The sequence below is a fragment of the Alligator sinensis genome, unplaced genomic scaffold, assembly GCF_000455745.1.
Source record: "Alligator sinensis unplaced genomic scaffold, ASM45574v1 scaffold267_1, whole genome shotgun sequence".
Taxonomy (NCBI): domain Eukaryota; kingdom Metazoa; phylum Chordata; order Crocodylia; family Alligatoridae; genus Alligator; species Alligator sinensis.
Genome location: NW_005842100.1, coordinates 1,913,075 through 1,924,206, shown reverse-complemented (window position 1 = coordinate 1,924,206; position 11,132 = coordinate 1,913,075). Strand labels below are relative to the sequence as shown.

General features: G+C 41.9%; 1 protein-coding gene across 4 annotated transcripts; it reads left to right on the top strand.

Moving 5' to 3' along the window:
* Positions 1-372: 372 nt before the first annotated feature.
* MTERF2 (mitochondrial transcription termination factor 2) lies at positions 373-10,404 on the top strand. Of its 4 annotated transcripts, none has more exons than XM_006024272.2 (3): positions 373-1,713; positions 3,335-3,389; positions 7,540-10,404. In XM_006024272.2, the coding sequence occupies exon 3, from the start codon at positions 7,570-7,572 to the stop codon at positions 8,761-8,763; it is 1,194 nt and encodes a 397-aa protein (XP_006024334.1). In that variant the 5' UTR covers positions 373-1,713; positions 3,335-3,389; positions 7,540-7,569; the 3' UTR covers positions 8,764-10,404. The 4 variants fall into 4 exon arrangements, with proteins under 4 accessions (XP_006024334.1, XP_006024332.1, XP_006024333.1 ...); XM_006024270.3 differs by lacking the exon at positions 373-1,713 and adding an exon at positions 1,764-1,943; XM_006024271.3 differs by lacking the exon at positions 373-1,713 and adding an exon at positions 2,005-2,184.
* The last annotated feature ends 728 nt before the right edge of the window (positions 10,405-11,132 follow it).

Below are 11,132 nucleotides of genomic sequence, written 5' to 3'. Positions count from 1 at the left end.
CCAGCTGGAACAACTCGTGTGGTTGTTCAGACGACCGGACCACCTGCGTCGTGATTGCAAGCGGCGTGAGTAAAGTTTTTTGCAACCAATAAATTGTGTCTGCCTCTCCATTCACCAGCCCGCCCTAACATACGACCAATTTCTAACGCAACTCGAGTCGGCTGTGGCCGTCCGAGACAGAAACAACCTAAATCTGGCTAATGGATTGGATCAAAAAGAGTCAGTGTAGTAGATGCCTGGTCTGAGAAGGGATGATTGATGAGGTTTTTTGTTCTTGTTCTCATGATGGATAGGAGCTTTGAGATTGAACAATGTGACATCTTTGGGTCTTTTGACCAGAGAAAAAAAAAAATTAGGGTTGGGAAGGGGGAAGGGAGGAAATAACGGCTTTTATAATCTTTTATAGGGCCGGGGATTGTAGACAGCGAGCCATATTCAGCAGCAGACAGGTTGGATATATTAATGGGAAGTTATTCTTATTTGTGAAACTTCCTTGAATAGCCTTATTTTTAAATGTTTATTGAATAACCACACTATTATAATCTTTTGAAGTAATGGATATTGCTTGATTTATAACTTTAATTTCATCTTAATGGGTTTAATAAGATTCTCAGCCAAACAGCCCTCAGTGACTCAACTTTGAATATTTCCTATTCCTAGCAGTAGGAAAGATTATTTTATTAGGCGGGTGAAATATGAACCTAAATGATTCTTCATCAGCCAAAAATACCATCTTCTGTCCTCCTTAATTGGAGTGAAGATAATAAATCAGCACATAAATGTTAGCCTACGAAAGTCATATCTAATGCTGCAGAGTGACTCTCCCTTTACTGCAAGATCCAGTAAATTAAAGCATAGGGACTTAGCAGCTGTCTTACTACCAACTGTGAGCTATATAGAGCCAGAGTCTCTTTCCTTGCACCCACTGAGGGCAATCAGGACTAATTTCAAAATCAATGGAGTTACGTCAGTGTAAAATAGAGACGATGCAGAGTCTGGCCCAGGTCTGCACTGCCCCAGGTGTAGCACCGACCACACTCCTCAAACCTTCTCCCGCGCACAGGTCACATCTTGGGGGCCTTCTTGGGGGACAGCCCCTCTGGGTGCTCTACAGCCTGGGTCAAGGAGCTGGTGGCAACGTTGCTGGGACACTGGGTGAGGCCGAGGTCACAGGGGCCTGGATCAGCCTCAGTTGATCTCTCCCCAAGTAACCAGACCTGCTCCCTTGATCTGGCTCCGGAGGGTCCTGCACCCATCAAGTATTAGTGCCAGGTTTATTTCCTCCTCCACTGTGCCCCACTTCTAGGAGCACCCTCTCTCCCTGCTGTCAGCTCCCTGGTCCATCAACCACTGGCCTTGCAGCAAACGCTGCCTCACCCCCCATGCAAAAGGCACCTTGGTGCCCGCCTGCCTTTCTATTAGAAATGGATTTTTTATCAGAAATTGTATTTCTATTAGACAATTCTATTAGAATCTAACGGCCACCAGCCCCATGGGTAAAGGTAAAACCACCTCTTGCCCTCAGCGGCCCCATTTGCACGGCCAAGGGGCCACGAGCCTTTCCTCGCTGGCAGCGGACACATCGGGCGCTTGCCCCGCGCCAGCCCAGCACGAGCTGCCCCGCCCCCGGACATACTTCGTTCCACTCCCCGTTTCTTTCACTTGGTATGGCCCGCGCTGGCGGCAGCTGAGCCTTCGGGCACCCCGAGTCCGGTATAGACAACGCTCCCCGCCCCCCAGTCCCGCGAGAGTTCGAGGTCGTAGGTCAGGCGTGGGCAGGGGGCGAGGGCTAGCGTACGTCACCGCTGCGCGGGGGCGGGGTCGGTCATTCTCTGCATTACGTAACGACGTTCCAGCGCAGAGGAGTTAGGGAACAGTCACGTCGTGGGGGAGCGGACTGTATCATTCCGCTCACCAGAGTGGGGGAAGATGCGGACAGACGGGTAATCTAGTGCAGCAGGGTGCCGTGTCCCTGCCTGCTGCCCCTAGGGGCGCTGTTGAGCCCTTGTTTGTACTGAGCAGGGGGCTGCCCGGGTGTGGAGGGACCAGGTCGCTAAGCCCGCTCATGCACCAGCTGCACTGGGCAAGGGGCCACGGGGGGTGTGCACCAGGATTTTGACCCCCTGGACGGCTGCCCCTATGGGCACACCAGTCCTGGCTGATTCTGCTGTGGAGTCAAGCGAGGTGGGAGGGATACACCTTGGGCGTCCCCTTGGTTTTTTCTATGCATTAAATAGGCTGCCAGGTCCTTGGTCCTGCCCTCAAGGACCTCGGGGTTGTAGGAGCATGCAGGTGCACCAGCCTTCGCCTTTTAGGGCTCCGCGACACGTTCACATGAAAGCTGAATGCTTCGCCAGCAGGGGAGACACAACTCTTCTCAGCCTTGAATGGCTCGGGGTAGATAGAGGGTGGAGGCTTGTCCCCTTTGCAGGGTGGGCAGGCTGGCTGATCCCTGCCAGAGTCTACAAATGCCTCCAAATGCCAGGCTCTCAGCTATACACTTGATGGTAATGGGGGATTAATCTCAGGCTTTCCAGCTACCTTTTTGCTAAGGGCAAGCAAGACTTGGGGGCATCTAACTGCAAGGCCTCCTTGCCCATAGGATGCCTGCCACGGATTTGGGAGTATCTGAAGCCCTAGGCTGAAGTGTCTGGGAGGCAGGATACTTCCTGGTGGTAGCACCATGCCGACTTGAACGACTAAGCTCTGCTCAGTCAATCGGATTCAGAGCTGAGTTGGCCCAGGAAACAAAGTTCAAAAAAAAAAAAAAAAAAAAGCTGGATAGAAACCAGCTACAGAGTTGTTGTACATCTTTCAGCACTAACTTGGTAGTGGGTTGGCTCTTTTTATAGCTGAATAGTCATTTTTATGATGTGATAATTATTTCACACATGTGGCTGGACAGGATTCACCAGTTAATTATGTGATAAGTACTTGGGTGTAGGTTGTAGCAGTGTTGGTCTAAGGACACAGGCAGACAAGGTTCTTCTGGTGAATCTGATATCTTTTATTAGACCAACTTAAATAGTTGGAAAAAATTATCTTAGCAAGCTTTTGGGTTTAAAAAATCCTTCAGCCTGATGAAGGGTTTTTAAACCTGAAAGCTTGCTAAGAAAATGTTTTCCAACTATTTAAGTTGGTCTAATAAAAGATATCAGATTCCCCCGAAGAACCTTGTCTGCCTGTGATGATTACTGTGCACATGTGACCAGTCTTACTTTACACTTGTGGCCTGACTCAGTTTATTGCACAACTGACCATTTAATGGCATAATGTGCGTATCGTGTAGCAGGGGCCTTACTAACGTGTCCTGCACCTTTGTTTTTATTTTTAGGTTGGGATGTTTAGTTTGTGACAGACGGGAGGCAGAACAACAGAAGCTAAGTTAGGTAAGTAAACTCTGCTTTAGTACAAAGGAAGAGGTGTGTTTAAGTCTGCTGTAGAACACAGGAAGGAGGCCCGTGTAGCAGAGTTCATCAGTCTTTTCACAGGTTAGCCCTAGGTAAATATTACTTTTTCCTAGGCCCACTGTATTGCCTATACATATTAAAAAGGTATAAATTGTGTTTATGCATATATCATTCTAAGAGCAGTACCATTTGCATAGCATCATATAAAAATAGGACTAGAATGGACCCCCCAGTGATCATCTAATTCAGCCTTTTGCTCAAGGCGTTTATCTGTGACAGTCATATTTGTCTAACCTGCACTTTAAATACCCATTGGCCAACCCACTGTGGCAGAAAAAAGAAGAAAAAGAGGGTGGGGGGGGTGTTGGAAATCAAAAGGCCAGTGCTCCAGACAGTAAATTAATGGTTCTCAACCTTTGATTCAAGACATCTCGTTAGATTCAAGCCCCTACTCCATAATTTTTGTGAATTGAATGGCACCCTATTAAAAAAAAAAAAAAATGATTACAGCAGTTACCTGCTTGCAGAGGGACCAGGCAGGGAGAGCCTAAGCCTATCCTTATCAGCTTATGTCCTCACACTTTCTGCAACACCCTTCAAAGGTTCTTATAAACCCTGGTTGAGAATCGCTGCACTAAGTCAACAGAACTTCAGTTGGTACAGCTAGATCCAAATGAATGTGTAGTCTACTGCCTTAGCCACTCAGTCATAACTGCTGAATAGAGTTGGTAAGTTTTTGCCCACTTTCTAACCAGGGACCTTTCACATGGTAGGCAAACTTAACAATCACTACATAAGCCTCCTAATTTATGTATACATCAGCCTGTAGGCCTCATAATGCCTATGTATTTACTTCAAAGTACTCTGGTTACAGTCTTTTATAGGCATACATTTGGCAATATTAAAAATATTGCAGTGCAGTATGCTGTAGAAGATGTTAGACTTGGAATTTTGAATATAAAAAGAAATAAAATATATAAAACAAAAATATACATCTTGATACACTCCTTGAAAGTCATCATGCACTAAGTCACAGGCCAAATTAATTCATTGTCAGACATGTTCCCAATAGTGAACTGGACCGTTGTCTAATAAATATTAAGAAAAGATGATACAGTAAGAAGGAACAACAGTCCAGCATCAGTTTTATAAAAGCACCAGAACTTTGTGGAAAACTGATTATAGGCTATTCTGTATTATTTTTCAGACTTAATTATTTTGGGGGAAAGAAAGGAAGCAGGGGAGAATCACACAGTGTAATATTGCCATCTACAGGCTTTGTAATGCAACTTTTTTATATCATATTGTGGCTTTTAAACACTCATTTTAGTGGGACACCACCAGCATTGTCTATTCATTTAGAAAGAAAACAAGTGTTAAAATTCGTTTTTATATTGCAAATGCCCCCAAGTACCCAAACCAAAATTTATGCTTGAACAAGTCACATTTTTCTACTTTTTAAAATATGTTTCTCTCTTCTGTTTTTCCATAAAAGACCATCAGTAACAAGAAAAAACTGACTATGCACAGGCTATCAACAGGACAATTAAGTTAGTGGTCCCTTACATAGAAAGTCCTGCTTCTATAAAAAAATTGCTTATGGACCAACTCTTACCAGGTCAGAGTTCAACCAGGCCACAGGTCAGTCCTTGGAATTTTGCCTAAAATGTATTACTGGGCAAATATTCAAGATTAAGATACTTTGAAGTGAATTCATTACTAAAATAGGTCCTAGTTTAATGTCCTTCCACAACTGGTTTAAGCTGAAACTAAAAGCTGAGGTCACTTTACTAGTACATATTTTCACAGGCCTCATGACAGGCACCTCCAAGCAGCTTTAGTAGTACTTGATTTCACAGCAGCTGCCGTCTAAGGCTGTCAAGCAGCTTTACACACTTTAATGAATTAGACTGATTTCTAGATGTGGTTGTTTACTTGCTATGAGGAGGTTGTTAAGCTCTGTAGGAATATGCATAGTATGTATGGAGTTAAACAATGTAACTCTTTACTGTGTCAGGACCTTAGGTCTATATCCTCATAAAACAATTCCTGTATCTTGAGAGAGAGAAAACAAAAGCACTGGAAAATTAAGCAACTTTCCTGAGATTTTACAGCCAGACTTTGACAAACCTAGAAACTGACTCAAATAGCCTTATGCCTTGTTCTGTGCTACACATGCTAGACAGTGCTTCCTAAGATTTGGGGGCAACTGAGATCAGATGACAAATCCAAGATTGAGTTTAGCAAATTAATACAGTAGTTGGACTGTGAAGTAGAAAGCTAAAAGAACACTTAAAAAAAAAAATTACTAGAAGAATTGCTGTATAGAAGTATCTTCTTGTACGGAGTAAATTTACACGAAGTATATTATTTTTTAACTGATTAAAAATTCTGCTTAATCTAGCAGAAAGAGACGTAATAAGACCCAATATTTGGAAGATGAAACTAAACAAAGAATAAGGAGCAAGTTTTTAAACAGAAAATTTAGTCATTGGAATAAATAGAAATTTGATAGAGAATCTACCATGTGAAATTTCAGGTAAAGAGCAGCTGTTTCCTAAAAAGGCACACTATAGTTCAAACAGAAATTAAGGACTTGTCACAGGTATTAGGAGGAGAGCATCTGTGCTATGCAAGACACCAGACAAGGGAGCATAATGATCTTTTCTGTATTTAATATCTTAAAAAAAATAAATAAAAAAAATATAATCAGGATTTCCTGTCCTCTTCTCCCTGATATTTACAAGGCTTTTTTTAGTAAGTGAGAAACTGAAGTGGGAACAGTGAAAGCAGCTGTGCACAAAGTGGTCACATCCACAAACTGAAGAAGTGATTCTGCTTTTCTACTTACTTTCAGTTACAGTATCTTAGGCGTATCACTTGCAACAATAGCTGACTCAATTTTCAAGCACAGTTTTCAAGTTTGCTCTGTCCCAGTTTTTCCCTTAGCTTGTAAAGGGTTGTGATAAAAAGCTGCAAATTAAGACAGTTAGAATATGCTGGATGGTGTCCTTTTAGCTCAGATCAAGTACAGATCTCTGGTCTCCCCTCTTTCACCTCAGAACATATTTGTATTTAAAAACCAGTTAAATATGAATGGTAACGCTAATTATCCAAAGCCATATTTTGATTGGTTGGTTGGGTTTGTCACAGCTGTGTTCCAGTACCACATGATGCACAGCTAGAACTCATTGATTTACGCAAAGAAATGTCTGCCCCCATTATGTACTGTTGGCAAGGCGGAAGTTAATTAGAGAGAAAGATAAGGCACCTCTGGGGGTGGGAGGTGAAGAAAAGTCCTTATTTAAACAAGGAGTGAAGGCTTAAAACAAGAGTCACAGCTTAATTACTTCCTCTCCCAAAATGCCAAGCTGCTGATTTGACTACCTTTAACCCATTTGGCTAGTGTAAAAACAAGCTGTGTAATAGTTCGTGCCTTTTTTTTCTTATTATTTTATTAAAGGAGTGAGTTCAAACCGGTAGTTAGGATATAAGCTGCTGTTGAAAGAGCAGCAGGGTTTCTGAGAGGCAGGAAGGGACAGGTGGGAATTCAAATAATCCCTGACAACTTCAAAAAAGTACAAGGGTAAAAAGTTAAACAAATACATTAAAAAATCACCGAGAAAAAGTATTGAAATGTTATCCCTCCTGTTTCATCCTCTTAGTGAGAACTATTTTAAAGAAAGGAGCTATATTATGAGATGCTTTTGATTCTGCATTTCTTATATGTATCTTGGAGCACACCAAAGACTGTCACAAATCCCCTATTGATACCCAACCTGCTGGGGCCCATTCATGTATTAACTACCTGACAGCTGCTACACATACTGCTCCATGTTCCAGGTATATCACTTTTGCAAGTCATTGTTTCAGTGAAGGATTAATCAGGAAATTGCCATTTCAGAAACTGTCTCAGATCTGTTTCATTTCATCTTGGAAGCTGAATTTTCTGCTAAGTGAAAGGATTTCTGTTGGGAATAATCAATTCTTCCAGATTTAAATATGAAAGTTTTTGACAATACCAATCTTCCACTCCCCCCCCCCCCCACAAACAATTTTATACAACAACCTTCCCCCCCCCCCCCCCCCCCCCCAAAACTAACATGATCTAATTTCTGTTTTCTTACAGTGATTTTTGCTTAGAGTGCAGTGCCCCAAAATGCTGAGAGGAATTCCTCAGGGTGCCAAAGACTTATTTACACTTTTGCTGGCTAGATCTCAGCACTGCAGCCCACGACTGACACGCTTGTTCCTGTGGAATAAAGAATGGCATAGATGCTTTTTACCACATTTCAGTTATACAGCTGATATAAGATCAAAAGAAGAAAACAAGAAAACTGTGGAGAATCTGAATAGCTTATCAGTTGATACCAAGAAGATTCGCAGGCTAAAAGAATGGGTCCTTTTTCAGGATATAACGTATGTTAAAGAAATTGCTGGTATTTTACAAGAAATGGGCGCTGATGATGCTACCATTGCCAAAGTTTTGGAACGGTGTCCTGAGGCAATTCTCCGTAGGCCAGTAGAGGTAAATTCACAAAGAGATCTGTGGCATTCAATATGGCAAAATGAAAAGCAGCTGGTAAAATTAATAGAACAATTTCCAGAATCTTTTTTTACTGTTCAACACCATGCGAACCAGAAAGCTAACGTTCAGTTCTTTCAAGAGTTGGGGCTCAAGAAAAATATAATTGGCAGACTCTTGACAAGTGCACCCTCTATTTTTCATAGGCCTGTTGAGAAAAACAAGCATATGATAGAGATGTTACAAAGAAGTTTTCTACATTTAGGCGGTTCTGATGCCAACCTGAAGGTCTGGCTACTGAAATTATTAAGCCAAAATCCATTTGTTTTGTTAAATAACTCCGCAGCTGTCCAAGAAAACCTGGAATTTCTCCAGAAGAAAGATTTCACGGACACTGAAGTTTTACAGCTGCTGTCTAAGCTTAAAGGGTTTATATTTCACCTTACCCCTAACACAATGCAGAAGAGCATTTCTTTCTCCAAAAATGTTTTTAAATGTAGTGATCGAGAACTAAAACAGCTTGTGTTAAAATGCCCTGCCATTCTCTCTTATTCTGTTCCAGTTTTAGAAGAAAGACTTGAGGGATTGTTGAAGGAAGGAATTTCTGTAAATCAAATTAGAGACATACCAGCAGTGCTAGAGCTGACAACACAAATTGTTCAATACAGAATTAAAAAACTTGCTGCTTTACAATATGATATCAGAAATGGAAATCTAGAACACTTGAATGGTACCAAGAAAGATTTTGAAGTTACTTACAGTAAGATACAACTGAAGAGAGAGAGACCAATGTTTAATCCTGTTGCTCCTTTAAATGTTGAAGAGTAATTCATGAGTGTCGTCTTTTCAGTTATGCAAAATAAAATAATCTGGAAAGAGAGATCTTGATCCTTCCTTAAAAACCAAAAAGCCAAATAACTGTATCCAACTTTAATTCGGTGACATGAAGACGTACAGGAGGTGGCTTTGATTCACAGCTCAGTACTAGTTTTCAAACCACCGGGTAAAAACTGACCATATTGAATATTAGCTTACTACCCTATACATATTAAAGACCAGCTTTTTAGTATTTGTCCTAAGCATAGCCCATTTTTTAAAATTTCCTGTACCTAACTGCAGATCAGTTTTCCTGGGTTTTTTTCTATTGGCCTTGCACTATCCAGTCTATGACATGCCGAAAGCAATTATACAAACCACTAGACAAGTGATTATCAACTAGGCTGCCATGGCACCCTGGGGTGCCTTGAGATCCTATCAAGAGTGTCACAGGGCTCTACGCAATGTTAGCAGTGTTAGGCTTACAAACATGATTTACAAGATAAACTCAGAAGTTTTGAATAGAAATCCAGAGTGGTGGTCTTTCTGGGATCTTTCCAACAGAAAAAAAACTGCTGTTTTTTCAGTAGCAGAAAAAGTGTGTGAAAAATAAGAGCTGGCACTTTCCAAGGGGTGCCTTGAACCTAAAAAGGTTGAGAACCATTGCACTAGAGGATGGTAGTGGCCTGCATTTTCAATACTATTTGTCAGCCAACTAGTAAATAAAAGGCTTTGAGAAAAGTCAAGTAACTACCACTGCATTAAAGGAGCCACTAGACCCCGTGTGCAAACTGAAGTTGGTAGACTGCCAGAGTAACGGGTACATAGCTAGAGGGGACACTAAGGGGAAGGGCAAAGACTATACAGATACTTTTACAATGGGTACTCATTTGACTTGATTAGGTATTTAATACTGTGATAAGAAACAGCAAGTGCTACTAGAGCAGTGATCTGCAACTGTTTTAGATTCAAGGCACCCCTTGGAAAGTGTCAGTTCTTAGCTTTCACTCAGTTACTACAGAAAAACAGTACAACAAATCTTGTATTGCAAAATGCTCAGAAAGACCACAAGAGGTCAGAGTATTTTTTGATACTATGGATTCCTATTTGAAATCTCTGGTTTATCTTGCGACTCATGTGTAGGTATTTGCACACTTAACAGTGCTAAAATTGTGTGGCACCCCACAACACCCTTTAAAGAATGTTACAGCGCTTCATGGTGCTCATAGCATCCTTCTTGAGGATCACTCGACTAGGGGGTCTCTCGAGATTCTGGGACTTCCAGCTTGCTAGAGATCTCTTTCTCTCTCCCTTTCTCCACGCCCCTTGGCTCCTTTCAAATTCTCTCCTTTCCCTGGTTGAGTTGGAAGGAGAACAGTATTACAAAGGGAATCAGCTGAGACAAAGACGTCTGTCTTCCAAAGAACAAAAAAACAAAACAAAACGAAGCCCAAGAAGGAGAACCTGGCCTTGAATTTTTCTTCATCAGAGTTACTGCAGCATGTGTCTTTGTAAACAAGTTAAAACTAAAACAAGATCTGTTAGGCTAGGTACAGACATTTACACTTTTATTGGTATAAGTGATCAGAAACCGGTCTATACATGTAACAGAACAGAAGTTCAGCACATATAGACTGGTTTAAAAATGGTGGAACCCAGTTTAAGATTTGCTCTTCCCCAGCCCCCACTTCCCACCAAAGGATGAATGTGTGTTCTGTTCAGGGCTGATCTAAGCTATGCCACTTACAGAAAACTGTTTAATTTGATTCCACCTCAGGCTTTTTCCCTGTCTGTACCTAGCCTTACAGACAATTATCACAGCTATTTTCTAAATATATGGACAAATTGGTGCATTATGTACTACATTCACATAAACTGTTGACAAATATTGGCCTTTTAATAGCAACCACTAGGGAGAGTTGTTGAGGGATGTTTTCTGTTACAAGCTATAAAAGCAGTGATGTACAACACAACCAACCAAACTATTAAAGGTTTTCTGAGATTACAGTTGTCAGTGGTTTGTTTTATAAAAGCATTCAACAAGTGAACGGTCTATATGTATTCTTCTGCACCAGGAGGACCTTTTGAAAGGTTTACTATGGCTGACAACCTTAGTATTGGATTAGTTACTAACACTAAAATCCTTCTTTTTTCAGGAACACTTTTGCATACGTGCTTCCTTTCATAAAATGTTTAAGCATGAACGTGTGCCCCCAGCAGCTGGGGGGGCATGGCGGCAACAGGAGCACGACAGCGGGAAGCTCCTGCAGACACCCCCAGTGGTGTCGGGGGCAGGGAGGTGGGGTGGCAAGCAGCAACCACCCGCAGACGCCGCTGGCAGCGTCAACACTGGCACTTTCCAAGGGGTGCCTTGAACCTAA